The sequence below is a fragment of the Furipterus horrens genome, unplaced genomic scaffold (assembly GCF_987537825.1).
Source record: "Furipterus horrens unplaced genomic scaffold, mFurHor1.1.pri manual_scaffold_5, whole genome shotgun sequence".
Lineage (NCBI taxonomy): Eukaryota > Metazoa > Chordata > Mammalia > Chiroptera > Furipteridae > Furipterus > Furipterus horrens.
In genome coordinates, this window is record NW_028327175.1 from 96,742,409 (window position 1) to 96,769,466 (window position 27,058).

The window sequence follows — 27,058 nt, forward strand, 5'->3', positions numbered from 1 at the left end:
GAGCCACCCAATTCCTCTGGTCATTTCATTCAGCCAAAACCTGTTCAGCTGTGTCCCCTCCTGATCCCTGGGGAGGGCAGACGCCTGGGCACATCTGTCACAGTTTGGCAGGTCACTCCTCCCACAGGTCCTGCTCCTTTAGTTCCCTGCCTAGCCGGTGAGGGCCTGAGACTTGGGTTATCGCCTTCCCGCCCCTTCAGAGGGAGAGCAACTGGGCTGCGCCCCTCCCCAAGGCGGCCACTGAGGTCCTCAGGGTCCACAAAATCTCCTCCAGCTCAAGGCTCTTGAGCCTCCACCTAGCTGGCTTGGGTCAGAAGGGATCCAGGCAGGGAAACTGAGGCCCCCTCTTGGGGCTTCTAAACCCGCCGAGGCTGCCGCGTCGGAGCATGCGTCCAACAAAGCGCTCTTTCGGTTTACGTATCTCTGCCTGCCGGCGCAGGGTACAGTAGTTGCTCGGAAAGGATGAATGAAGGGGAGGAGGAGCAGTGAGGGGTCTGGGAGAGGGGCCGGGGCGCGCGAGGTGGGGCGGGGCCGCGCAGGGCAATTCCGCCGCTGGCCGGCCCCGCCCCGCCTCCTGCCGCAGCTCCGAGGCCCCGCCCCGGCCCGCCCCTCCGTTCCCTCCTCAGGACGCCGCGGCGCGGAGCCGGTGCCCGAGCCGGTGTCGGAGAGACGGCTGCGGCGCCGCAAGCCCCGAGCCCACCCGGCCGGGCCCGCTCTCTCCGCCCCCGCCACCCGGGCCGGCGGCGGCTGCGGGGAGCTCGCGGGGCCCGGGCCGCCCTCAGCGCCAGCCTCAGCCCCGCCGGGCCCCGCCTCCCGCCGAGTGCATGAGGTTGACGCTACTTTGTTGCACCTGGAGGGAAGAACGTATGGGAGAAGAAGGTGCGCGGGGCAGGCTGGGCGCCGGCCTGGGGGGCGGGGGGGCGGAGGCGCCTTCTGGGGAGACCGGGGGGCAGGGAGGAGGCTGGGCCAGGCCGCTGCGGAGGCCGGGTCTGCCGCGAGGCCGCGCCCCTCCTTCCTTGGGAATGAGCTGGACCTCCCGAAGCCCGCAGGCCCCTCCCTGACAGGCTCCCACCCCCCCTCACCGCCTCCCCCCACCCCCGGTTTCCCCTTTTCGGCCCTTGGTGGGCTGCCCTCCGGCGAGCGGAGAGCCCCTCCTCCCTTTCTTCCCCGCCTTCCCTAGCCTCCGACCGACGACCACCCTGTAGGAGTCCCAGGCGCACTGCCCCCCACCCCCAACCCCGGCCCTCATCCGCGTGCTCTGTCCACCCTGGGCTTGCCACTCTCTAACCCAGCCTGGGAAGAAAGGCGCTGGGGAAGCCGCAGCCCGGGTCCGAGTCACCGCTTCGCGCCTGCTTGGCTCTGTGACCTTGAGCCAGGGGCTACTTGCCGGGCTTCAGTTTCCCCGTCTGTACAGTTAGGGGGCCGCATAGTTGGACTCCGGTACTAGTGGGCAGGGGGCGAATGGGCCCAGCCTAGAGGAGCCTCTAGGGAGCTGTTGGCAGTATGCTGGGGGCCCCCACCCACTCTTTCCCTGTACCCAGTGCCAGCCACCAGTATTGGCTGGGAGGATGACTCATCCCAGCCTCCTCTTCAGCCCCTTCCCCCTTACTGGGGCTCAAGACTTGTGTCCACACGACAGTTAGGGTGTGAAGACCAGAACCCCCAAAACTTCCCCAGCCCGAAGCAGGGTCAGGTCTCCTTCTCTGGGTTTCCTCAACTGCACCATCACATAGGCCCACCTGGTCCCGACTAGCCAGACCCTCCAGCCCTGCCCTCCACCAGGCTGATGAAGGCCTCCTTGGAGCAAGGGCCCACTTCCCTATTGCCCCTATTGTAGGTCCCTGGGTCCTCAAGGAGGGGCAGGCTGTGGCCTGGGATCCTGCTGTGTGATCCAGCCAGCCTTAACCTCTTCAGGTCTCAGTCTTCCCCTCTACACAGTGATGAAAGGTAGGCCTAGGGGATCTTCCAGGGCCCACCCGGTTCCAATGGTGCCAGGCCCCAAGGATGACTAAGCATGCCAACTGAGCAGCTTGTGGAGGTGCCAGGCCTCCCTGGAGCAGGTGTCTAGAAGTGCCCACCTCTGCAGTTCCACCCCTAGTTAAGCCAGGACATAGCCAAGGCTCATCTGGGGCTGGCATCTCTGGGCTTCCTGCCCTTACCCTCCCAGGGACTTCACCCCAGGATAGACCAATCCAGTCCTATCCAGTACCTACCTGGATTTGAAAGGTCCTCTTAGTACCTTTTCCTGGGCAGGCAGGGGAGGAAAGGAGCTGTGACAACAATGTTACTCGCTGCCTTATTTCTAAATCTTGCTGCTTTCTTTCTCCCCGTTTACCTTGAGTTGAAGAATGCTGTTGCTGGAGAGTGGACATCTGATCCTCCTCTTCAGTTTACAGTCAGTTTGTAGATAGGGAAATTGAGATCCAGAGAGGCTTGGTAACAGCCAAGGTCTCAGCAAGGCTCTCAGACCTACCTCCTCTTTCTGCTCAGCACAGTGACTGCCCAGCCTGGGTGCCGTGTGTGTCTGTGCACAAGGATTTGTGCAGGTACATGTAGGGTCGGCAGGGCACACTGGGCCTACACCAAACTGTGTCTCCACTGAGAATAGTTTCTGGCTCTCTTTCCACCCCTGCAGGAAGCGAGTTGCCTGTGTGTGCGAGCTGCGGCCAGAGGATCTATGACGGCCAGTACCTCCAGGCCCTGAATGCTGACTGGCACGCAGACTGCTTCAGGTAAGGTGGGCTGGCCAGGGGTGGGGTTCCATAAGCAAGGCCTGCCAGAGACGAGAGACTAGGCAAGCAAGCTAGGAGAGCTGGCTGTTCCCCCTGGTTCTGTCTCTTGACTTCCAGTAACTCGGCCTCAATTTCCCCATCTATAAAGTAGGCATTTGGACTGGAAGATCCCTAAAGGTCTCTCTGTTTTGACATTCTAGACTTCTGAGGAAAGGAAAGGAGAGAAACCTGCTTTTCCACCAGTATTACCAAGGTCTGCAGGCACCTAGGCGGGGGGAGGAGGAGGAGAGCAATGCACCCTTGCCTTCTGGGTGCTGATGCTCCAGAGGAGGAAGGGAGACAAGCCCAGCCTTGGGGAAAGCTGGGCTCCCTTCATCGAGCTTCGGGCTAATTTTCAGGTGCATAGCCCAGACACCAGCTCCCAGGTGTTGAAGAGAATAGCCAGGGTTGTGGCTGAGCACATGGAACCCAAAGATGGCCCAGCAACCCAATGGGACCATAATTAGAAGCAGGGTCAGGGATAGCCTTAGAGTTGGTGTCTCAAAGGATGTGAGATTTCCCACGTGGGAAGGAATTCCAGGCAGAGGACTCAGCAGGTGCGAAGGGTGGAATGGTGGCAGGGCCTGGCTCAGTCAGTGAACAGCAGAGTTCAGGTGGAAAGGCATTGCAAAGGTAGGAATGTGAAGCTGGAAGGCTCAGTGGGAATCAGGGTATCAGCCCCAGCTGGTGGAGTTTATTTTAGTCAGTGGGAACCTCTGACAAGTTTTTTTTTTTTTTAAGAATAATATCTAACATTTTCTGCCAGGACCAGGCACTGGTAGGGACTTTGTATAATTAGGTATTGCTTTATCTCCATTAATTGAGACACAGGTTAATTCTTTTGACCAAAGTCACCCAGCCAGTGAGTGAAATGAACACACAGCAAGCACACCACGGGCTAGTGAGGCCAGAAGAGAGGCACTAGGCCCTGGGGTTACCAGGCTGGTGTTCAGATGGAGTTTTCAGGGAGGCAGGGGATCCTCAGCAGGTAGAGAAGATGATGTGCACAGCAGGGAGGTGGGACAGCGTGGGCAGTTGAGGGAACAGGAGCACCTCATTTTGTTGGAACAGATTGGGTCAAGGGATGTAGTGAGGAGGTAGAGTTGGGATTGACTTGTGAAGAGCCCTATGATAAGGACCTCCTGAGGGCAGTAGGGAGCCAGCCAAGGGATTCAAAAAGCAGAAAGCAAAGGAGGGACAGGGGCGAAAGTGCTATTGAAAAGTGCCATCCCAATGGCCGTTGGTAACTTGACAGGGAAGGGACCAACCATCACAGTAGTTCAGAGTTCTGTACTCAAGGCCTGACCTAAGATAGTGACTAAGAGTGGAGAGAATTGCAGATACAGAAGAGATAGTGTTTGGCAAGTTTTAGGCATATTAGCCACTATGTACTGAGCACTCTTTTAATGCCACTTCATTAAACCGTCAACATAACCGAATGAAGTACCATTATTTACCCAGCTTGTACAGTATACGAGAAATGGAGGCTCAGAGAAATAAGGTAACTTGACTGAAAGTTACAACAGCTAGAGATGGGACTCGGACCTATGTCTGTCTTATTCCAAATCACTGAAGAGTTGAAGAGATGAGGGGCGTTAGTGTGGGGCTGGGAACTGGTGAAGGGCAGGAGCTGAATTTAAGGTGGTCTGATTTTTACCCTGGTGCTGGGGAGGGCAGCGGTCTCTTGGCTCTGATGGAGTCGCAGGCAGGGTTGGTGATGAGTTGTGCCCTGTTCCTGTTGAACTGGAGGTACAGTGGACTGTCCAGGGTGGTAGTACCCTGCTCAGAGCTGGCCAAGGTTGTCTGAGGCCAGTCAGAGGTGAGAAGGCCAGAGAGAACAGCCTACTTAGGGTTGGCACTGAGATGGTGGGGGAATTTGAGATGGGGCCAGTAGAAATCAGGGTAAGAACTTTAGGGGTCCCTGTGCCTTGGGTGGGGAGGGAGATGGCGCCTTGGGAGAGGGCCAGGAATACAGCTGTGGAACCCACAGGAGTAAACTGGTGGGACAGGATGCATAGATAACCTAGCTTTGAAGGGTCCCTGCCCTGCATAACCAGGAGAGGGGTGAGGCCCTGGTGGAGATGGTAGGAAGAAGGCATGTTTGGCTCTCCCTGTATGACAGGGGCGCGGGGAAGGCTCCCCCAGTGAGGAGGGCCCGCAGGCAGTAAGAGCCACAGGTTCCACAGTGTGGCTTACATGAGTGTTCTGACTCAGTGGTGTGGCTCTCTCAGCAGCCCCTAAAGCTGATGAGGCCAACAGTGTCCATATCCCGTGACAATTAGAAAAAGCAGTTCTGACAGGAGTCACTGTTTGTCTGGTCCCCGTGGTTAATAGGCAGCCAGTCTGTTTCTTAGTGGGGTGCCCAAGGCTTCGGACTCTGCTTGGTCTCTCCTTGGAAGCATCTCAGTGCCGTGAAGTAGGGCTGGCACCAGTCCCTGGGCTCTGAGGCCTTGCAGTGGGAGAGTTGCTGTGGGCAATCAGGATGCCTCTGGCATTAGCGCTAGGGGTCATTGTCACCCTAGGGGCCACCCTTTCTCTGTTCCAGGCACCCCTCCCAGAACGTTATAGCCAGGCCCAGAGTAGTCCAAGCTTCCCTTTGGTCCAGCTGCTGCCTTTGGGAGGTCCCTTCCCAGCAGCCTGCAGCGCATGAGCCCTGGGGCTGCTGTAGCTCTGGTAACATCTCCCTGGAGGCTGGGTGGGCTGGCCCTGGGCGAGGGGGGTGGTGATGAGCACACAGCTGACACTGTGGGTCTAGCCTGGGCCAGAATGCAGCCTCCCCCTCTCTGGGGGACATTTCAGGCAAGGAGGATAGACTGTCCATGAAAGTCGACCTCTGTTCTCTTGGGGGCAGCACCGGAAGATGCAGCCACCTTTGAGTTTGTCCCTGTCCACAGAGAGTACTGAGCCCCAGTGCCTTTGTCAAAGTAAACACTGAGGAGCATGGAGGGTGCCTTTCTCACTGTGTAGGGCTAGAGGCAGAGTGACTGCCACAGCTTCCCTGCCTGCACTGGAGCCCCGGCAGAAGGCCCTTCCACTGCTTCCTGTTTCGGGCTCAGACCAAGTCCTCCTGCACCCACATTGCTGCATTCTCCTCCCATGTGGGTGGCCACTCTGGCCCCACCCTCTGCAGCCTCCAATCCTGAGTGCCTGGAGTAGGATGGGGAAGCAGCCAGTCAGCCCACCCCTGCCCCTGAACTCCCCATAGGCCTCCAGAGCCCCTGCTGTGGGGAACTGCAAAGGATGCTGGCCTCCGCTCTGAGAAGAAGGTGCTTCCTTAGAGGGGCCAAGTAAGTGGAAAGCCCCTTCCCAACCTGACCCAGACCCCAGAAAGGGCCCCTGGTGTGAGGGCTGGGGCTAGAGGCAACTATGGGACAGACCAACCTGGGTCCAGGCTGTGGGGCAGGAGAACTGAAACTTCTGGTCACTGGTGGCCTCCTATTGAGGGGAAGCAGGCCACTGCTGAGGCTTCTGGCCTTTCTAGTACCGTCTCTACATGAGGCTGGTCCTCCAGCTGCTCTTCCTTCGCCTCTGATGTCCAGGGATGTAGCTCTGGAAGGGATGGACCTATCATTGCAGAGGCTGCTCCTGCCTCTCAGCCCCGGCCTTTCGTGCCCTCCCGAGTTCCTGAGCCTGGCTTTGTCTTCTGCTCTCAGAGATGGGTTCCCTGTATGGGGCAGACAGACTACTATCCTTTAGGACTGCCTCTCTGTTCGGCCCTGGGCCATCTGTATACATCCTTAGTACCTGGCACTCCTCTCTTGACATTCTTTGTGGGGGCAGGGGCATGTGTAGGGCACCCCTATGAGCCAGGCCTGCCTGCCCCACCTGCCTCCTCTAGCATCTGGCTGGATGTGGACATAAGGGGTGAAGGGATGGACAGGAGTGGGGCTCCTGGATGCTTTCCATCAGCAAAGGTCCAGTGAGGCCACAAGTGCCAGCCACCCAGCTGCTACATGAGCCTGGGCTAGGTCCCCTATCTGAGATGGAGGTACCCTGTCCCCTCTCTGAGATAGAGGCCCAGCTGGGGTACCCTGCAGCAGCTCAGAGGATGCTGGGGTGGGAACTGCTCCAGATGGAGTGCATAGAGCAGGCCTCTCTGGCAGGAACCACTTTGTTTTCTTTGGGGTCCAGTGTTTGTGGTTGCCTGGCCTGGGACCCCAGAGTCCTGCAGGTTAGTGGCAAAGACTGGTGGGCCCACAAAGGCTGGCTGTGCAGGCTGGTGGGAGCTGGGGGGCACCTAGCCAGGCCCCTGAGCAAGCTTCAAGGAAATAGTGACCACGTTTCAACTTCACTCACCCAGCCCTTGGGTGAGTCAGCATCGGGTCTTCCTGGGGTGTTATAGTGATGAGTATTTGTAAAAGAGTAGGAGTTTGCAAGCCAGAGAACACTCTCTCCCCTGGAGCAAGGCAGCTGCTCCTGAGCCTGACCAACCCACTCACCCAGAGACAGGCAGCGCCCCCTTCACGCATCCGGGCAACCAGAGAGTGAGGGGGAGACTCCTGTGGCTACACTCCGTGACGCTATCTGTCTGGTCTGTGGAGGGTGAAATGAATGTCACTGATCAGCTCAGGGCGTGGGGCACCTCCTAAGATCACGATGCACTGCACCGCCTCTTTGCAGAGCTGGTTTCTCCTGCGACCCAACCCCCCCACCACCACCACCACCCAGTAGTGAGATGCCCGCCCCCTGCGGGGCCCAGGGCAGGAAGGATTGGGGGTGGGGGGGTTACAGATGACATCATGGCTTTGGTCCAGCTGCTGCTTCCGCTGCCTCCTCTCACATCCCAGGGCGGTCTCTGGACGCCCTCTTATAGGGTGATGGCATCATCAGACTCCCATTCTGGACACCACCCCTGCTTCTGAACTCGAGCATTTTGTGTCTTCCTTGCCCTTGCCATGCCCCCCACACCAACCCATCCCCTCCCCGCTTCAGGCTCCCAGACAATGAAGAACAGGCTGGATCCTCTTAAAGGCACAGTGTCCCACCAGCACTCTTCCCTGCTTTCCTCTCCCTCCTCATCCCCAGTTCCCTACTCAAGGAGCAGTCAATGAAAGCAGTCTACATAGAGTGGAGGGTTCCCTGAGGGATGGGAGGCTTTCCTGTCCCCCTCTCTCTTGGATTGTTTTCCTGCTGAGCCATAAGTTCTGAGCCTTTGTTCCTGTGTGACCTTCACAATTACCCAGAGGGCTCAAACAGCAGCAGAGCTGGATGGATTTTCTGCATGGTGTATACTCTGGCCCTTGGGACCCTGGACCAGGCCCTTGAAAACATGCCCCTGAGGGCTCACAGGATCCACGTTTCTGCATTTGCCCTCCTGATTTAGCTGGGCTATTGGTGCCCACCCCACTGGGATGGATGCTTGGATGGAAAGAAGCCAGGCCCTTCGGTTTAGCTCCAGGCCTGTGGGGTGACACCTAGAAGCTTGTACATCATTCCTCCCCATTGGCTCTTCAGCGGCCCCACAACCTAGGCCTCCCTGGTAGCCCCAGGTAATGGGGCAAGGGGATCATGCCCTGATGATCCCACACAGGCGAGCATTCTCCATATAGCATGACTACTTTTCTGAGGGAAAAAGGTGTGGGGACTAAGGCTCTGGTTGAGTTAGAGGGAGGGGCTATGCTACACTACCCTTAAGCCCCCTTGTTGTGACTAGCAACTATACGGGTGGCCGGGGTCTAGGAAACCAGTAGATCCCCTGTCTTAACTGATACTGATGGATCTCTACTGAGCTTAATTCCTGCCCTATGCTTTAGTGGAACATGGTGTAGCTTTGTGTGACCTAGGGCAGATTAGATGCTCTGAAGCTCATCTGCCTCATCTCTAAAATGAGGATGCCCATGCCTGCCTCATTGTGGCCTATGAGTATTAAGTAAACTTAACCAAGATGATGAGAAGATCTCCAACAGGTCACTTTAATATATATGTCTGTTGGCTCAAGCTGCCTCCATGTTGCTCGAGGTGGGAGAAGGGGAGAGGGAGAAGAAGCTGACTAGACTGGAGAAGTGGGGCCCATGGTTTGTTCAGGCGCACCACCTCCATCCTGGGCTCCCTGGTTCCATTCCCCTCTTCACCTGACTGATGACCAAGAGTGAGTCACTTGCCCTCTCTGGGCCATCTTCCTCATGACAAGGGACAGGGTCTCCGAGGAGGAGCACCACTCACCTGGGGCTAGCAGGCGGCCAGATATTTTGGGTGCAGTCTGCTATGGGTGGCTATGCAGGCTGTGCACTGCACAGAGGCTTCTGGCCAAAGAGCCAAAGTGGGTGAATCCCTCCCTGACTCCTTGGGCTAAGCGCCATGCTCCAGTGCAGGCTTCCTCTGCCCAGATGTCACACCTTTTCCTAATTCTCACAAAGGCACCTCTAGACTGTGGCAAGACCCAGCTGTAGGGGAGGGGTGGGAATGGGCCATGCTAAGCCCAACTCTTCTTCTATCTAGGTGTTGTGAATGCAGTGCCTCCCTTTCACACCAGTACTATGAGAAGGATGGGCAGCTCTTCTGCAAGAAAGACTATTGGGCCCGCTATGGCGAGTCTTGCCATGGGTGCTCGGAACACATCACCAAGGGGCTGGTCATGGTGAGCACGCCCTGCCCCCCTTTGCACACCTCACCTTGTGTGTGTGTGTGTATGTGTGTGTGTGAGCGCGCGCGCATCCGTCTGTCCTCGCAGGTTTCCCTACTCCAGATCTCTTTCCCATCACCTCTCATTCTTCTTTTCACTGGTTCTCTAATTCCCCCATGTCGTCTTAACACATTTGTCTATATCCCTCAGCCCCCTATCTCTAGAACCAGCACTGCCTCGGAGCTCAGCAGCTGGCCAGCCAGGTCCCTGAAGTTTGTTTGGGGCTGCCCTTCTGAGAGAAGGCCAAGGGGAGGAGATATGGGGGCTCCAGGGGCTGCTATGTTGGATTGTCCCCCCACCCTCCCAGGTGGCTGGGGAGCTGAAGTACCACCCCGAATGCTTTATCTGCCTCACATGCGGGACCTTCATTGGTGATGGGGACACCTACACGCTGGTGGAACATTCCAAGCTGTACTGGTGAGTGCCCTGGCCCCTGTTCATGTCTGCCATGTCCACAGGTATCACAGGTCTCCCACACTGGGACCCTTTCCCTGCCCACGTCAGGTAGTCATTAATAAAAGTGCTTTGTAGAAGGGACTGGGAAATACTGCGTAAGAGTCCACTGTGAAAGCCTCAGACATCAGCTTTCTTACTGATGCATTACTGCATGCAGTACAATTCTGGCACCAACCACTGCCCCTATGAGTTTAGGGCCCAGTCTCCAACAAGACCCCCTCACTTCAGGCAAGAGGGCTCTTCAGGACACTCCCAGTTCAGATCAGCTGGTTACAAATCAGGAATTCCCACAAACCCCTCAGATTTGATAATTCACTAAATGACTCACAGAACTCTGAAAAGTACTATAATTCAGATTCCATTTTTTTATAAAGGATACAAATCAGGACCAGCCAGATGAAGAGATGCAAAGGGCAAGGTCTGAGAGGGTCCCTAAATCAGGGATTCTATGCGTTCTCCCCATGGAAACAGGACATGTGTATAGGCAGAATTGACTGAATGATTGGGCATGTGATTGAACTCAATCTCCAAATCCCTTCCTCTCCTTGGAGATTGAACTGGGTCAAAGCCCCAGCCTTCCAATTACATGGGTTGGTCTTTCTGGTGACTTAACCCCCATCCTAAATCATTTTGTTAGCATAAACTCAGGTATGGTCTGAGGGGCTCAGGAAAAACAAAGGCACTCTTATTCTAAGGATTTAGGGCCTCTTTCCTAGAAACCAGAGCCAAAGACCAAAGAAGTTTTTATTGTATTACACTGAGGGCAGTATGGCTTGATCCCAGGTGGACTTTTAATGACTTACTCCTAAACTGGATTTAACCCCAAGCCTTTTTCTGGTCAGCTTACAACATGACAGGAGAGTAGACAAACCCAGAATGACTGAGCACCAGAGAGGGGCAAGGGCAGGGCTGTGCATGTTCAGATTCTGCTCCCAGATCCACCAGGCAGCTAAGACTCCCCTCCATCCATGGGGAGCAGAAAGGGGGTGAGCCTGGGACTTGAGGGTGGAGAGTGGTGATGCTGGTGACTGCTGGTGCTGTTTTCTTCCCTCTCTTTGGGTCTCTGCTGCCTGTGGCTCTTGCAGTGGGCACTGCTACTACCAGACCGTGGTGACCCCCGTCATCGAGCAGATCCTGCCTGACTCCCCCGGCTCTCACCTGCCCCACACAGTCACTCTAGTGTCCATTCCAGCCTCGGCCCATGGCAAACGTGGCCTCTCAGTCTCCATCGACCCCCCTCATGGCCCGCCAGGTTGTGGCACGGAGCACTCCCACACCGTCCGCGTCCAAGGGTGAGTAGCTGGCCTGCCACGGCTGCAGTTGGTGTGGCTATAGCCATGGATGCTTTAGATATGTACCCAACTCTGGGGCTGGGGTCTCTGAAAACAGGTATCACTTAGGTCCAGATAGAGCCCAGCTCTGATAGCCTGATATACTAGATGGCTGGTTCCTCTCAAAACCATTACAAATGCTAGATACAATATTTTAAAATATTTTCCTTAATCCTATAAGAAAGAGACGTAAGCAGGTCAGGAATAAATGAAAGAGGGAGCCCAGGGATGTCAGCAGTATACTAAAGGTAGCCATGCTTTGAGGGCAAATCTCAACTGGGCGAACCTAAGCTTTAATTTTCAAGTCCTTTCCTGACTGGGTCTCTCAAAGCCTCATCCTGCTAAGGAAGCTAATCTAATAAGAGAACTGCTCCCTCCCCCATTAAGCTTGGACCCCAGAAGGATCCTCAAGGTGAGGATGAATAAGAAATAAACCACACCTTCCATCAGCCCCCCACTCTGAGAACTGCAGAATAAACTGATTTGAACCTGAATGGAAGGGAAGAGGGAATCTTAAAAATTCATAAATTTGGGATTGCAAGCCAAATTCATGTGTCTAGGTGGTTCAGAAAGCCTTAAGGCAAAATTATAAAAATTTAAAGTGCTTCCCAACTGCTAGTGCTCTCAAGCCTTGACAAAATCGATACAGATCCTTTCTGAGGAAACCCACTTCCAGACTCCATTGAATTTACTTAGATAAGTGTCCCAAGGAAGATGAGCAATTCAGTGAAAAATCACTGAACATGGAGATAAGGAAGTAAGGCACTGTGAGCAAGAGTCAGCAGAAACAACAGGAAGCAGAAACAGACCTATAAAACCTTCCAATATTTCCTGGCTGGTGTGGTTCAGTGGACTGAGCATCAGCCTGCGAACCAAGTGTCGCTGGTTCGATTCCCAGTCAGAGCACATGACTAGGTTGCATGTCAGGTCCCCAGTTGGAGGTGCGAGTAAGAGGCAACCACACAATGATGTTTCTCTCCCTCTCGTCCTCCTTTCCCTTCTCTCTAAAAATAAATAAATAAACAGACAAATTTTTTAAAAAACACTAATTTATTTTTTTAAAAAACCTTACAGTATTTGAATTATCAGAAACAATACAAAACAATTATACTCACTGTGTTTTAATAAAAAAAAGATACTTGAAAAATGAATAAAGAGTAATAAATTCTTAAAGGAACCAAATATAACCCCTAGACATGAAATCTATGATTATTAAAATGAAAATTTTAATGCAAGCATTTAACAGTATAGTAGGGTTTAAAACAGCAGAAGAGAGAAGCAGAGACACAAAAAGATGAAAACTGTGAAAGAGAGGTTAAAGCACATGGAGGACAGTGAGAGGATCAAATCATCTATTTGGAATCCCAGAAGAGAGAGGTAATGGGAGAGAAGCTCTCTTTGAAGATGTAATGGCTGAGAACTTCCCAGAACTGATAAAAGACACAAATCTACAGACTCAAGCCCAGTAAAACCCAAACAGCGAAATAAAAAGAAATCTGCCCATGGATCCACCCTATCTAGTGAAACTAGTCCACCAACGACAAATGAAAAGACATCCAAAGGCCGTAGAACACAGACAAATTACATTCAAGAAAGGACAATTAACAGCTGATTTCTCAACAGAAACCATGTAAGCCAGAAATCAGTGAAATGAGATATTTAATGCAATGAACAAAAAACAAAAACAAAAAAAAACTCAACCTAGAATTCTATATTGGAAAATGTCCTTCAAGATTGAATGTCAAATAGACATATTAAGGCAGACAAAACAGACAAGACCAAGATTTAGCACCAGCAGATCATCCCTAAAGATTAGGGGCCCAGCCCAGTGACGTTGAGCAGCTGCCTTGGGATCTTTGAACAATGAGGAAGTTAGACACTTTGGAGCCTTCTAAGATTTCTCCAAGGCCTTTATTAACTCCTTGAGAAGTAGTTTTAAATATTTCCCATGTTCTGACACCTGTACATGAGAACCAAGAGCCAGCTTCCATTGGATTCAGTGAACTTTCTCACATACCTGCTCGGTACCAGACACCATGCCTAGGAGCCAGTAAGAAGTGAAGATGGTACTGGGAAGGAGGATGCTGTCAGGCTTGACTCTTCATCTCCACCCCCACCTTGAGCATCAGCCAGGCCAGCAGCTGCCTTACATACACAAGTAAGCAGACAGACTGGTGAGAGAGATGGGGAAACTCCCAGACCAGCTGGTGCCTGACAACCAGGCAGAATTTTAGAAATGCAGAGCCAATGGCACCTCCCCCCTGTCTCCCTTTATGGCTGAGCATTCTTTCTAGCTAACATCTGCTTTCCAATTTCTGCAAAGAGCCACCCCTTTCTCAGAAGCTCCCAGGTTGCCCAAAGACTGCTAACCGGATTTACTTGTTTTAAGCAAGTCTTAGTTAACCACTTTCATTTTGTTTATAGTAACATTTTGAGGAAAGTTTCATTTATCTGTGACCCAGACCTCTGCTGCCTTAACAGGAGACTGACGGAGAGGAGAAGAGGAGTCTTAACTAATACATTTTGGCGGGGGGCGGTGGGGGGAGCCATGAAAATATATTCATTGTTTTTTCAACTTTTTATCTGGAAATTTACAGAAAACTTGCTAAAATAATAAATGTATTGAATGCCTATACACCCTTCACCTAGGTTCACCGATTTTAATTTTTTGCCACATTTGGGGTGTATGTGTGTGTCTCCCTCTACATTTATGTATGTGTATACATATATACTGATTTATATTTATATAAACACATATATGTGCATATTATTATTACCTTCTAAATCACTTGGGGGTAAGCTGCAGCTACCATTCACCCTCTCCCCCACCCCCCAATAAAAGAAAAAAGAAAACTTCAGATATTCTCCTAGAAACAAGGGCATTCTCTTCAACATAATTGTTAATTGTATCTTACATGTCATGATGACATTTAGGAAATTTCACATTGATACAGTACTTTTATGTAATATCCAGTTCATATTCAAATGTTGCCAGTTTTCTCAGGACTGTTCTTTATAGCAGTTTTCTCAATCCAGGATCCAGTTCATGAACATACATTTCACTGAATCCTCAAGTCTCTTCAGTCTCTTAATTTGTCACAATTGCTCAGCTTTTCATGGTCCTTCATGACATTTCTGAAGAGTGCAGGTCAGTTGTTAAGTGAAATGTCCCTCCATTTGGGTCTGACTGATGTTTCTTCTTTATTGGATTTAAGTTATTATGCATTTTTGGCCTGATACTGCACAGGTGTTGCTGTGTCCCTCTGCACCATACACACGATGTCAGTAAAGCGTGACTTTTATTCAGGGTGTCAGCTTTGATTCTTTGACTAAAGTGCAAATAAACCTCTCTGCTGTGAAGGACTTTTTTTCCCCTTTGTAATGCAGTCACTAAGTCACTTATGAGATTTGACTTTGTAAATAGCCTGTTCCCAAAGAACTTTTCACTAAACAGTGCTAGCATCCACAGATTATTCTCATCTGTATCAATTATTACCGTGATGGCTACAAAATGGTTATTTCCTCACTCTGTTCTTCCTTCTGCATTTATTACCTGGCTTTCCAGTATAAGGAAGAGCTCCACCATGTGAGAAGAAGCTCTTTGTAATGAAATTTGTTTATGAATCTGTTTTCCTTTAAGTCCTGAGTTTCTTCTCTCCTGTTGCCCAGCCCTTCCCCATCTCAGGACAGAGGCAAAGTGAACATTTCTTAAAAAGCTCTTACGAAGACAAAAAGGAAGCCAGATAATTAACACCAAAGAGTTAAAAGATGCAATTAAATTTGGCAAATTGGCCATTTCGTGCATTAGCTTATGGCCAACTAATGGAGGGCATCATCCTGTCTCCTCTCTGCAACTGTGGCTTCAGGGCAGGCTGCAAGCTCCTTCATGCTGATTCTTGAGGAATGGGAGCCTTCACCTCATCTTGCAGGGCAAGTTTGGGAGTCAGGTAGGAAGCCAGTGGATCCAGACCCTTTTACGACTCATGACATTCGTCTGCCCCAAACATACCAGGAAGTTCAGAGGATGGGTCTGTCCTCTGTGGCAGAGACAACGCTCTGTTGAACGGTAGCCCCTGAGCATCTGGGGCTGTGCCACCTGTCTCCAGTTTAATCACAATTCTTCCCACCAAACCAGAACTCAGGATTCTAGACCATTGCCACCTGCTGATCTGCAAGATAGAATCATCTGCCCCCTCACCCCAGGCTGATCCCTTTGGCTTTGGTTTCCTCTCAGGGCTCTAGGGCACAGGCAGGCGGGCAGGGGTCTGACCACTGCTCTGTGCCCACAGAGTGGACCCAGGCTGCATGAGTCCAGATGTGAAGAATTCTATCCACGTTGGAGACCGGATCCTGGAAATCAATGGCACACCCATTCGGAATGTGCCCCTCGATGAGGTATGGGTCCCGCGTCTGGTAAGCTGGATCAAAGGTGGTGCCTTCAAAACTGCTCCCACCACCTGGAACTCATCTGTCCACACACCTGTTCTCCCCAGATTGACCTGCTGATCCAGGAAACCAGCCGCCTTCTCCAGCTGACTCTTGAGCATGACCCCCACGACACACTGGGCCACGTGGCTGGGCCTGAGCCCAGCCCCCTGGGCTCTCCAGTTCACACTCCCAGTGGAGAGGCAGGCAATTCTGCCCGGCAGAAACCTGTCCTGTAAGTCAGCCCTGCACCTTGTGTATCTAGGTACTTGCACTGATGCTGGGCCTCGGGTTGGGCCCTGATCCCCAACCTTCAGGTACTCAGTCCATGGGGTAGTCAGCCCTGCAAAAAAGCAGGCCAGCCAAACGTGCTAAGGACTATGAAAGAGGAAGGAAGGGTAATGAGAAGTAGGGAAAGGGGTGGAAGCCGCTCCCTGAGCTGGGGAGTATTAACTCAGGATAATGGGAGTGTTGGGTGTGGTTTGGGAGGAGTGGGTTCCAAAGCAAAAGCTAATTGCAGGGCTTTAGATGTGGCAGGGGTCTTCAGACTCTGTCCACCCATCACGGGGCCTCACTGAACGGTATTGCAGCAAAGTGATGTATTTCACAGAGACCACTCTGGTCCCCTGTGTGGAGGGATATCCAGGACCAGAGACAGTTAGAGGGCTGTTGCAGTGGTCCAGGTGAGGGGGAGGGGTGCCTGTACCCTCTTGCAGGGGTTTGGGGGACATGAGGAAGAAACCCAGAAGCAATCCTGGTCCTCACTCTACTTACTGTGGGGCTGCTCAGGACTCCTGAACTTGGGGAGACAGCCTTTACCCTTAAGAAATAGTGTTGTTGAGGTGATGTATTTTATCCCCACCTGTGTTTGTCTGGAGCTCATGCCATCCTGTAGGGCTACCTATATGGCAGGGTTATGAGCTTCCTAGGCAGGTCGTCTGCTTCTGCACCCGGGACCCCAATGCTGGGAGCCAAAGTGTTTGACCCAGGGCCACCAAGCAGAGAAACCCAAGGATAAACATTCCTACCAAGGGCACCCGAACAATAGTGGGCCTGAAGCAGGGAGGGCCATCAGGCTGGGGCAAACGCCTTGTGACCACCCCAGGAGAGCTACCTTGAGGTACCCTCTGAGGACAGATGACTATGCATAGACTGACATAGGTGGGAGCATGATAGGCAAAGGGAAGGGAGCAGGCTGAGGCCTGGCCACCCCTAGGGGGCCTCCGGTGGCACTGGGCTTGTGTGTGTGCCCCCACAGGAGGAGTTGCAGCATCGACAGGTCTCCAGGTGCCGGCTCATTCGGCTCCCCTGCCTCCCAGCGCAGGGACTTGGGGCGCTCTGAGTCCCTCCGCGTGGTCTGCCGACCACACCGCATCTTCCGGCCATCGGACCTCATCCATGGGGAGGTGTTGGGCAAGGGCTGCTTCGGCCAGGCCATCAAGGTATAAGGCATGCCAGACAGGGATGGGCCAAGGGTGGGAGCAGGGGGGTAGTTTGGGTGCAGCCTGTCAGTTCTGCGTTCTCCCACCAATGCCCCTAGGAATCCACATGGAAAGGGGCTTCCAGACTTCCTAGCCAGTACTTACCTCCGCCTGGGCCTCCCTGAGCTACTGAGGGGGAGGGGACCTACTCCAGATAGACCCAGAACTTTATGTGGAGGAGATTGTTGGAAGGTGGGGAATGGGAGGGCAGCCCAGCCAGATCCTGAAGGCCTCATGCTGAGCTTGATGCCAACCCACTTGGGACTCAAGGCTCAGGGCTACTTTCCCCTTCATACTCTCACCAGCAGAAATATGAACCCTTCCCTGGCTCTCATGTCACTGGCTATGACTGGGCTGGAAGATCAGAATTATACAAAAGGTGCTTGCAAGGCCCCCCACATGCCCTTGTCCAGATTGGCTCTGGCCCCCAGCTCTTGTCCCTGGTCCTCTTGTCAGAGGAGGAGTCCCTGGTAGAGCCACCATTCTACCTGCTGGAGACAGCCCAGCAGAGCAGAGGAAAGAGCTGGCCTCTGGGTCAGGCAGCCCGGGACCCAAGCTCCAACCACCCCCTTCCCTGCCAGCTGGGTGACCCTGGGCCCTGCTAGGAAACCCCCGAGCCTCAGTTTCCTCATCTGTAAAGGTGTTAAGGCCTTCTGCCCTTGAGGGCCAGGAATGTCTGTGAAGATCTTGAAGCCAACTAGTCATCTCCCTGGCAGTCCTGGGGGTAGGGACAGGGCCTCCAACAAGGCAGGCTTAGAGCAGAGTCCCTGTCTGTCTATCTCCATTCCTCGGTGTCCCCACTCAGGTGACACACCGGGAGACGGGTGAGGTGATGGTGATGAAGGAGCTGATCCGGTTTGATGAGGAGACGCAGAGGACATTTCTCAAGGAGGTCAGTGAGTGGAACTGCCACATCCTCTTCACGAGACTTCTGGTACATGCTGTGGTCCCCACCCCTTTCCCCCATTGAGTGGGGAGGCAGAGGACCCACCCTAAAAGGACATGACACTCAGCTCACATATTGAAAGAAGAGACAATGTCTACCAGGAGGGCGAGAAGGACAGGGCCACTCCTAGGGGTATGAGAAGCTTGAGCAAAGAGCACAGTGGCCAGTGGGCATGACAAGAGCCCCACAGGATGGGGAGGCTCCTCCGTCTTTGGCACTGTCTGTGGCCTCTGGGACAGTGGAGGGAGAAGGAGACATGAGCACAGCCCAGGCCCAGCCTGTTTGCTCTCCACCAGGTAAAGGTCATGCGATGCCTGGAGCATCCCAATGTGCTCAAGTTCATCGGGGTGCTCTACAAGGACAAGAGGCTCAACTTCATCACTGAGTACATCAAGGGGGGCACACTCCGGGGCATCATCAAGAGCATGGTGAGTGCTGGGCTACCCCATGCAAGGCCCCACCACCCCTTTGGGCCCCACCTCCCTTTGGTGGGGTCAGCCTGTGGTCTCAAAGAACCTCCAAACCCTGATTCAAAATCTAATAAGGTTACATGGCTCCATCTAAAGCCAGGGCCCAGAGAAGGTTGGCAGCTTTGCTGAGGGGATGCACAAGCTATTTTGAATTAGCTGCCCTTCAAGGCCACACAGGTCAGACCGAGCCACACCTGCCACAGGTCAAACACCTGAGAGAGGCCCCTTCCCCTTACCTCTTCATAGTGGGCCTTTGTTTTGCTTCTGGTGAAACCAAGTCATTTGCATGGTTTGCCATGTTCTGTAAAATTTAGAACTTTCTTTTAAAAAAATTACAAAGCCACCTTCAGAAACAAAGTTCTTGGAGGGGCGCTTCTAGCCCTCTTGTGCTGCTGGCAGTGCCCCTGGGACCCAGTATGAGGGCCATCTCAGTGTCACCCTGAGACCCTGTCACCCTCCCATGCCTGCGGCAGATCCTCACCCTGACTGAATTACTTGGCGGTGCCACAGTGTTGCTCCTACAGACTCCTAACGGAGATAACTTCTCAGAAGGGATTCTGTGGTCAAGTACTATTTAGAAACACTGGGCTCCACCAACATTGGCTTCCTAACTGCACTCTGAATCCTTAATACGCTCTGACAGCCTCACCCCCCTGCTGGAGGTCTCCTAGGGGATGAGGTGAGAGAAAAAGGTGTTTCCCCAAATGAGTGGAGCCCAAAACCCTTCTCTCCTGAGTGACGTGGCTGGCGTTCCGCAGGCAATCTCAGCAGGTCCATCAGTCCCTGATGGTCCATGAAAATAGGTTCAGATTTTTTAAAGACTTGAAAGAATGGGATTTTGTATAAGATATAAAGAGTTTTTTTTTCTCAGAGTTGGTGATCAGGAACTATAAAGGAGTATTCCCCACACCTCCTTTACTGTTTGAAATCAGTCTGTTAGAAAATTGTTTTGAAGTATTTACCCACACTCCTTAGAAGGAACAGGTGTGGGTGCAGAAGAGAGTAGGGTTTATTGGACCCTCTACGACACTAGCCCCTCCTGCCTCTCTCTCACCCACTTGTCCTGCCACTGTGGCCCTGTTGGCCCCTCCTGGCCATTGTCTCTCCTCCCCCAGGACAGCCAGTATCCGTGGAGTCAGAGGGTGAGCTTTGCCAAGGATATTGCTTCAGGGATGGTGAGTAGGCTCTGGTCCTAACTTATGGGGTGTGGGCTGGGTGATCCAACCCCACCTATAAAAACATTCTCTCTGCTAACCTAAAATTCCACAAGGAATTTAGAGATGGAAACCACAAGGAAGCTTTGAGAGTGGGCAGAGGGTCCTGAATGGACAGTGGGAAGAGCACCCCCAACTGGTCTGATTGGGGCGGGAGGGGAGATGGGAGCCTCTGGGGGCCAGGGCTGGGGTCCCTCAGCGCACTGCCTCCTGACGTCCATGCCCCCCACCCCCAGGCCTACCTCCATTCCATGAACATCATCCACCGGGACCTCAACTCCCACAACTGCCTGGTCCGTGAGGTGAGCAGACTGGGCCTGGGAGGGAGGGGACAGCAGGAGCCCTGCCCACCACACTTCTAGCCACAAGGCCTTCTCTGAACAGGGGTGCCTGGGTAGATGCCTCTACTCCAGCCAGGCTCATGGGAAAGCAGCTCAAGGTCAGGAGACAAATAGACCTCACTGTGTTATTTACTTGGAGTGTGGCTCCAGCTCTCTGAGCCACTGACATTGCAGGTTGTAGGAGGATCTGACAAGACAGTGAAGGAGAACCTAATGTAGAAACTGTAAAGGACCAAGAGTGTGGCATTCACAGAGAATGGCCTATAATAGAGTGGCCAGGCCTACACTGGGCAGCACCCACACTGTGGGTCTAGAGTAGGACCTCAGCGTGTGGGCTGGGGTGGTCAGGGCAGGCTTTCTGAAAGAGATTTGGGAAAGCATACCTAAGTGGGGCCAATGGGGGCAGGGAGTCTGGAATGAAACAACCACAGGCTGTTTCAGGAAGAAGAGGAGGGAGTGACTGACGGTGTCCAACTGGAGAGGTTTCCTGGGGCTCCCATAACAAAGTACCATACACTGGGTGGTTTAAAGTAACAGAAATGTATTCTCAGGGTTCGGGAAGCCAGAAGTCCAAAATCAAGGTGTTGGCAGGGTTGGTTCCTTCTAGAGGCTATGAGGGAGGGTCTGGCATCTGCCTTTCTCCCAGCTTCTGGTGGCTGCTGGCACTCCTTGGCATTCCTTGGCTTGTAGCTGAGTCACTCCAGTCTGCCTCCATCTTCAGAGGGTGGCCTTCTTCCCTCCGTGTGTCTGCGTGTCCTCTTCTCATAAGAATTTAGGTCCCACCCTAATCCAGTGTAACCTCGTCCTAACTAGCTGTATCTGCAAAGACCCTATTTCCAAATAAGTTCACATTGAGGTTCTGGGTGGACATGAGTTGGCTGGGGGACATGGTTCATTACACTCCAGCCCTGGAGGAGTAGGTTCTCCAGAAAGGTGTTTGCCCAGTGAATTCAGTGCAGGAAGAGTGTTTCTGATGGTGGGAGAGCAACATGCAAAGGCCCAGTGGTATGACATTCAGGAAGCCATGAGTTGCTCACTGCCAAGTGGGGGTCTCAGCCCTCTGGGATCCAGGCAACTCTGGGATCCTATGGGCTGTGGGAAGCTGTGGCCAGTGAGCACAGAGGTGGATGAGGCTAGATCCGTTCCATGGGCCTCCCAGAGCACCTGCTTAGACTGCCCCTGCTGGCAGTGGGTACCACTGCAAGGTCCAGCCAGTGTTCTGGGCAGGGTGAGGACAGGGTGACCTGTCACAGCCTTGATCCCACAGCACGACCCATCCTTAGAGAATCCGATGAGAGTTGTGAGCCCTCCTGTCCCCAGAATTCATCTATGCACAACCAAAACCTTTGCCTACATTTTGGGACCTCTGAGAATCCAGTGGCCACCTTGGCTGGTTTCCCTAGAGCTGTTTCCCATAGCAGAGTCTGCAGACCCCTGTACCATTAGATTCTGGGAGACTTATCAAAAGTGCACAGTACTGCACGCCCCCACCTCAGGCTTTCTGAAAGGGGTGGGGCAGGAACCAGCACTTGAACAGTCCTGGTGGACCCTGGCTTTCAAGAACCACTGTCCAGGAGTCTGAGGAGCCCAGATCAAGACCCCTCTGCTAAGCTTGCACCTGGTATTACACCTAAGGAGGAGGAGCCCTGAGAGGGACTGTTTCACCCGAGGCCCCATCAAGGTGGACGCCGGATGGAAATCTTCTCCTCCCCCTTTGGCCATCTTTGTAGTTTTTTTCTAGGTGACTGTCCACATCTTTGTCACTCCCAAAGGCAGCATAGGGTCCCTCCCTTCAGAATGAGCCTGCCTGGGGCCCTGCCACTCAGTCTTTCTGTGCCCCCTCCTCAGTGTCCACCCAATAGTGGCCAATCCTGGTGCTGGCAAACAGGGTCCAGAATTCCAGGGCCCTGGACACCAAGCCTAAGAGGCTGGGCCTTGGGGCACTTGGAGGACCCCTGAGCCCTCTGACTTGGCAATGTGCCCTAGGGCTCCCTGTCTGTCCCTCATCTCTTAGGAGGCTCTGTCCCTGATTTTCCCATCTTGCGGGGTATCAGTCAGCATCTTGACTCTGCCAGAGTTCTGGGCCGGGCCCTGGGAGGGGCTCCAACACACATAAAACAGTAGAGCCAGGAGCTCCAGAGTTGTGGGTTTTTGAATCCCAGTTCTGTCACTGGCCAGCTGGGTAGCCTTGGGCAACTTTCTTAAACTCTCTGGGCCACAGTCACCTCATCTTTAAGGTAACATGTACAAGATTGTTGGAGAATTAAGAGATAAATAAATAGGGGAATGGGGCCACACTGGAGTTTTCTGAAGCTGTGGGCAGCTCCATTTGCAAAGAGCAGAGGGGTCTGGGGAAGAAATGGGGTCCTCAGGCTGTATGTAGGCTGGTGTGAGGTCCACACTAGGAGCAGGTAGCTGATGGTGGCAGGGGCATGCTCAGTGTGACTCTGCTTCCTCATCACCCCAGAACAAGACCGTGGTGGTAGCTGACTTTGGGTTGGCACGGCTCATGGTGGATGAGAAGACTCAGCCTGAGGACTTGCGAAGCCTCAAGAAGCCAGATCGAAAAAAGCGTTACACAGTGGTAGGCAACCCGTACTGGATGGCCCCCGAGATGATCAATGGTGAGTGGCGGCCCCACCTGTCATATAGCCCTGGGACCCAGGGGTCCCAGGCAGAGCTGTAGTCACAACCCCTGGCCTCCCCAGCCCCTCCACTTCCTCTTTGAGTCCTGTATTAGTTTCCTATTGCTGGTGTAACAAATTACCACACACTTGACTTAAAAAAAAACACAAAATATTGTGTAGTTCCAGAGGTCAGGAGTCCAGTATCAGTCTCACTGGGCTAAAGTTAGGTGTCAGCAAGGCTGGTTCCTTCTGAAGGCTCTAGGGGAGAATCTTTTTTCAGCTTCTAGAAGCTGCCTCATTCCTCACGCGGTGGCCCTTTCTTCCATCAAGGGTAGCAGCCTGACATCTTCTCTCTGACATCTGTGTCCAGTGTCACATCTCTTTCCCTGACTCTGAGCCTCCTCCCTCTCTCATAAGGACTTTTGTGATTACATAGGGCTCTCCCCCATAATCAAAGGTAATCTCCCCAACTCAATATCCGTAACTTAATCACACCTGCACAGTCCCATATCAGGCAGCATATTTACAGGTTCTAGGCTCAGGATATAGACATCTTTGGGGACCATTATTCAGCCTAGGACACTGTGTGTCTGCCTGTCTCTCTCCTCTCCCTCTCTGTCCCCCTCTTTCTCCCTCCCTCTCTTTACCACTCTCTCCTTCTCCTTCTCCTTCTCCCTATCCCACCCCCAACTCCCTTTCTTTTTCTAATCAGACCTGTCACACAGTATGCTTAGACCGTGGATTATGAAGCCCCTCCACAGGCAGGTGGCATGCAAACACAGGGTCAGGGCAGGCAGACCAGGGGTCATCTCAGCACCAGCTCTGATCAAAGCTAACATAGCCCTCCAAATAACTTCATCTGTAAAATGAGGTTAATAGTCCCTATCTTTAAGGGATTGTGTGAGGATTAGGTAAAGTTATAAACTAGGCGGCATTCAATAAATAAGTCACTGTATTGATTGTTTTTAACATCATGAAGTAGATGGTATTCTTCCCATTTTGCAGATGAGGAAACTGAGGCTTAGAGAGTCCATACCAGTTCCTGAGGCTGCTATAACAAATTACCACAAACTGGCTGGCTTAAAACAAAAGAAATTTATTCTCAAGTCCGTCCCTTGCTGCTTCTAGCTTCTGGTGGCTGACTTGGATTTCCCAGGCTTTGTGCCTCATCATTCTGATCTCTGCTTCCATCTTCCCATGGCCACTAGCTCCTCTGCTGTGTGTTTTCTCCTCTTCTGTCTCTCTCTTTTTTTAAGATTTTATTTATTTATTTTTATGGAGAGGGGGAGGGAGGGAGAAAAACATTGATGTGAGAGAGAAACATCAATCAGCTGCCTCTCATATGTGCCCTGACTGGGGACTGAACTTGAAACCCAAGCATGTGCCCTGACCAGGAATTGAACTGGCAAACTTTCACTTTACAGGATGATACCCAACCAATTGAGCCACACCAATCAGGGCTCTACCAATTCTCTTATAAGGACACTTGTGATGGCATTTAGAGCTTGCCAGGATAACCCAGGATTATTTCATCTCAAGGTCCTTAATCATATTTGCAAAGACCAAATTTCCAATAAAGTAACATTCACAGGTTCTAGGGGTTTGACATGGTTATCTTTTAGGGCCACCATATAGTTCATGACTTGTCTGGAGTCATATAGCTCGTCAGTGACTGAGCTGGGCCTGGAAACCCTGGCCCAGGGCTTTCGTCTTCACCCCCCAAAGATTTGCTCAGACCTGGTGGGGTTAGGAGCAGAGCATTTTACCTGCTGGCCTGGGCATCCACGTGGCTGGCCAGTCCCTGGCCCAGCCCCCCTGCCAGTTGACCTTCCAGGACCTGCCTCGCCCATTAACAGACAGTCTCTTTGTTTAGGCCGAAGCTATGATGAGAAGGTGGATGTGTTTTCCTTTGGAATTGTCCTGTGTGAGGTAGGTCCAGGGGTGGGCAGCAGTTGGCATTGGTCCCAGTGGCTCTTCTCCATGCCCCAACCTCCCAGGCTGCAGGCTGGAAATCTACAGGGCTCTGGAGCCAGGGAGGCTCCTGGGAACTGGGCTGCCCACAGCAATTTGCATCCAGACCCAGTGTGACCTGCTCACAACCCACCTGGGTGGTACCCATTCCCAAAGGCCCCTAGGTAACTGCTTGCCCTGTGCTGGACAGATCATCGGGAGGGTGAACGCTGACCCTGACTATCTTCCTCGCACCATGGACTTTGGCCTCAATGTGCGAGGCTTCCTTGACCGCTACTGCCCCCCAAACTGCCCCCCGAGCTTCTTCCCCATTACCGTGCACTGCTGTGATCTAGATCCTGAGAAGAGGTGAGTGGGGTGGGGCTTAACCTGGGCAGCCTTGGGGGTGGGCCAGTCCCCCAGCAGAGCCAGAACCCACTGTCCCTCTCCCCGCACTTGTCACCCCAGGCCCTCGTTCGTGAAGCTGGAGCAATGGTTGGAGACCCTCCGAATGCACTTGGCCGGCCACCTGCCACTGGGCTCACAGCTGGAGCAGCTAGACAGGGGCTTCTGGGAGACCTACCGGCGTGGTGAAAGTGGACTACCTGCTCACCCCGAGGTCCCTGACTGAGCCCAGGCCACCCAGAAGCACCTGTCCCCACTCAGAGAATCCACCTTGCACCACATTCCTCTGCAGGAGGTAGCTGGGTGTGGAGCCCTCAGCAGGTAGCAGGCACCCAGACCCCTCCCTAGCACCAGGCCCTGACTTGCCTCCTCCTGCCTGGCGGGCCATGGCCTCTACCCTGTCTCTGCCCCCAGCCCCAGAGCTGGCCTGGCTGCACATACACCATCACCTCACCCTGCCTTACCTCTGTCTCGGCGGGGCTGCCCCCTCTTGCTTCTCCTTGCATGAGCTGGAGGCCCATGTGAGTTGTGCCCCACCCCACACCCTGCCGCCCCGGCCGTCCTGCACACACTCCACCTGTCTGCGGCTCCTCCGAGGCCTGGCTGTAGGACAGCTTCAGACCATGCCCTGTCACATCTGGGTACATAGGAGGGTGTGTGTCAAGGGAGAGGCCATCGTCCCAGGAGCCATAAGGGAGTCTGGGCCTGTCACCCCCCATGGGTGTCTAGATAGTAGCAGGTATTGATAACTATCCAAACCCCCAAAGCTGAGCGAGGTCTGCACCTAGCGGGACATCCCTGCTTTCAGGGCAACAGCCCTTCTTGCTTTGGGTCTGTTTGTTTGTTTATTGAAACCACTTGAGTGAGAAGCAGGTGCTAGGCCTTGGGGAAGGAAGGCTCCCAGGGCCAGAGCTGCTGGGAGGGGAAGCAGAGAGTGGTCAGGCAGAGCAGACAAGGCAGGTGTCCACCAGCATCGCAGCCCCCTGAATTCATCTCAGCGTCCCCTCCTGGGCCTCTCCCCGAGGCTCCCTACCAGTGACTGGAGCAACCCCTGCCTCCCCCTGTGTCCCTCTGTCCTCTGGGTTCTTTCTGTGTAATCTATTTTTTAAGAAGAGTTTGTATTATTTTTTCATATGGCTGCAGCAGCAGCTGCTGGGAGCTTGGGGTTTTATTTTTTTGGCGGGTGGGGTGGGGGGGCCATTTTGTCACTTTGCCTCAGTTGAGCATCTAGGAAGTATTAAAACTGTGAAGCCTTCTCAGAGCACTTTGAACATGGAAAACAATCTAACAGGCCCATGGGACTGCGACTCAGGGAGGTGGGACACAGCCACCTCCATCCTGGAATCATGATGTCTAAGGAACAAAACCCAGACTCAGAACAATAAACTCAATTCCGTACTCTCCCTACCCAGATCCTGCGTAGCAATGTATCGGGGGGTCTGGAGGGAATAGGACAAGAGAGGAGCTTTGTGACTAGAAGCCTGGTGGGAAGACATGAGTCGGGGGAGGGGGTGGGCAGAGGATGCGGAGGGCAAGTGCAGAGGTGGTGGCCCATCTGAACAAGTGCAGGCTTCCCCAGAGCTGGGTTTGGGCGAAGGAAGAGTTGGGGGAGATAATAGGGAATGTATTACTTTCATTTCATGTTTTCTTTCTAAAACTTAAAGGGTTCAACCAGGAAAACAAAACCACACTAGTTTTAAGTATAGGTCATTTAATCCTGGGAATTTTCACACAGCTTTGAAACAGTGGATACTGAGGTAACCTGGAGATGATGAACTGCAAGAAGCAGTTGCCACCCTTCAGTGGCATTTAAGGAAAGAGGAGGTGACTGTTGCTATCTGATGTTATGCAACAAATCACCCTTTAAACCTGGTGGCTTAAAATAACAGTGGTTGCTCGTGACTCACAGTTCGTCAAGAATTTGGGAGCAGCGTGGGTGGGTGGTTTTGATCTGGGATCTCGCCTGAGGTTGGATGTATGGTTCTGGTTTGGAGTTTCTCCTGAGATTGGGTGGGTGGT

At 53.0% G+C, this 27,058-nt stretch overlaps 1 protein-coding gene across 2 annotated transcripts; it reads left to right on the top strand.

Annotated features, from left to right (window-relative positions):
• Positions 1-635: 635 nt before the first annotated feature.
• Positions 636-26,446, top strand: LIMK1 (LIM domain kinase 1). Of its 2 annotated transcripts, XM_090276882.1 has the most exons (16): positions 636-879; positions 2,636-2,732; positions 9,210-9,348; positions 9,701-9,810; positions 10,935-11,141; positions 15,470-15,575; positions 15,674-15,840; positions 16,864-17,047; positions 17,892-17,978; positions 18,329-18,460; positions 19,618-19,677; positions 19,953-20,018; positions 22,525-22,681; positions 24,558-24,613; positions 24,846-25,003; positions 25,103-26,446. In XM_090276882.1, the coding sequence occupies exons 1-16, from the start codon at positions 825-827 to the stop codon at positions 25,263-25,265; spliced, it is 1,944 nt and encodes a 647-aa protein (XP_090133008.1). In that variant the 5' UTR covers positions 636-824; the 3' UTR covers positions 25,266-26,446. The 2 variants fall into 2 exon arrangements, with proteins under 2 accessions (XP_090133008.1, XP_090133009.1); XM_090276883.1 differs by lacking the exons at positions 636-879; positions 2,636-2,732 and adding an exon at positions 5,987-6,058.
• The last annotated feature ends 612 nt before the right edge of the window (positions 26,447-27,058 follow it).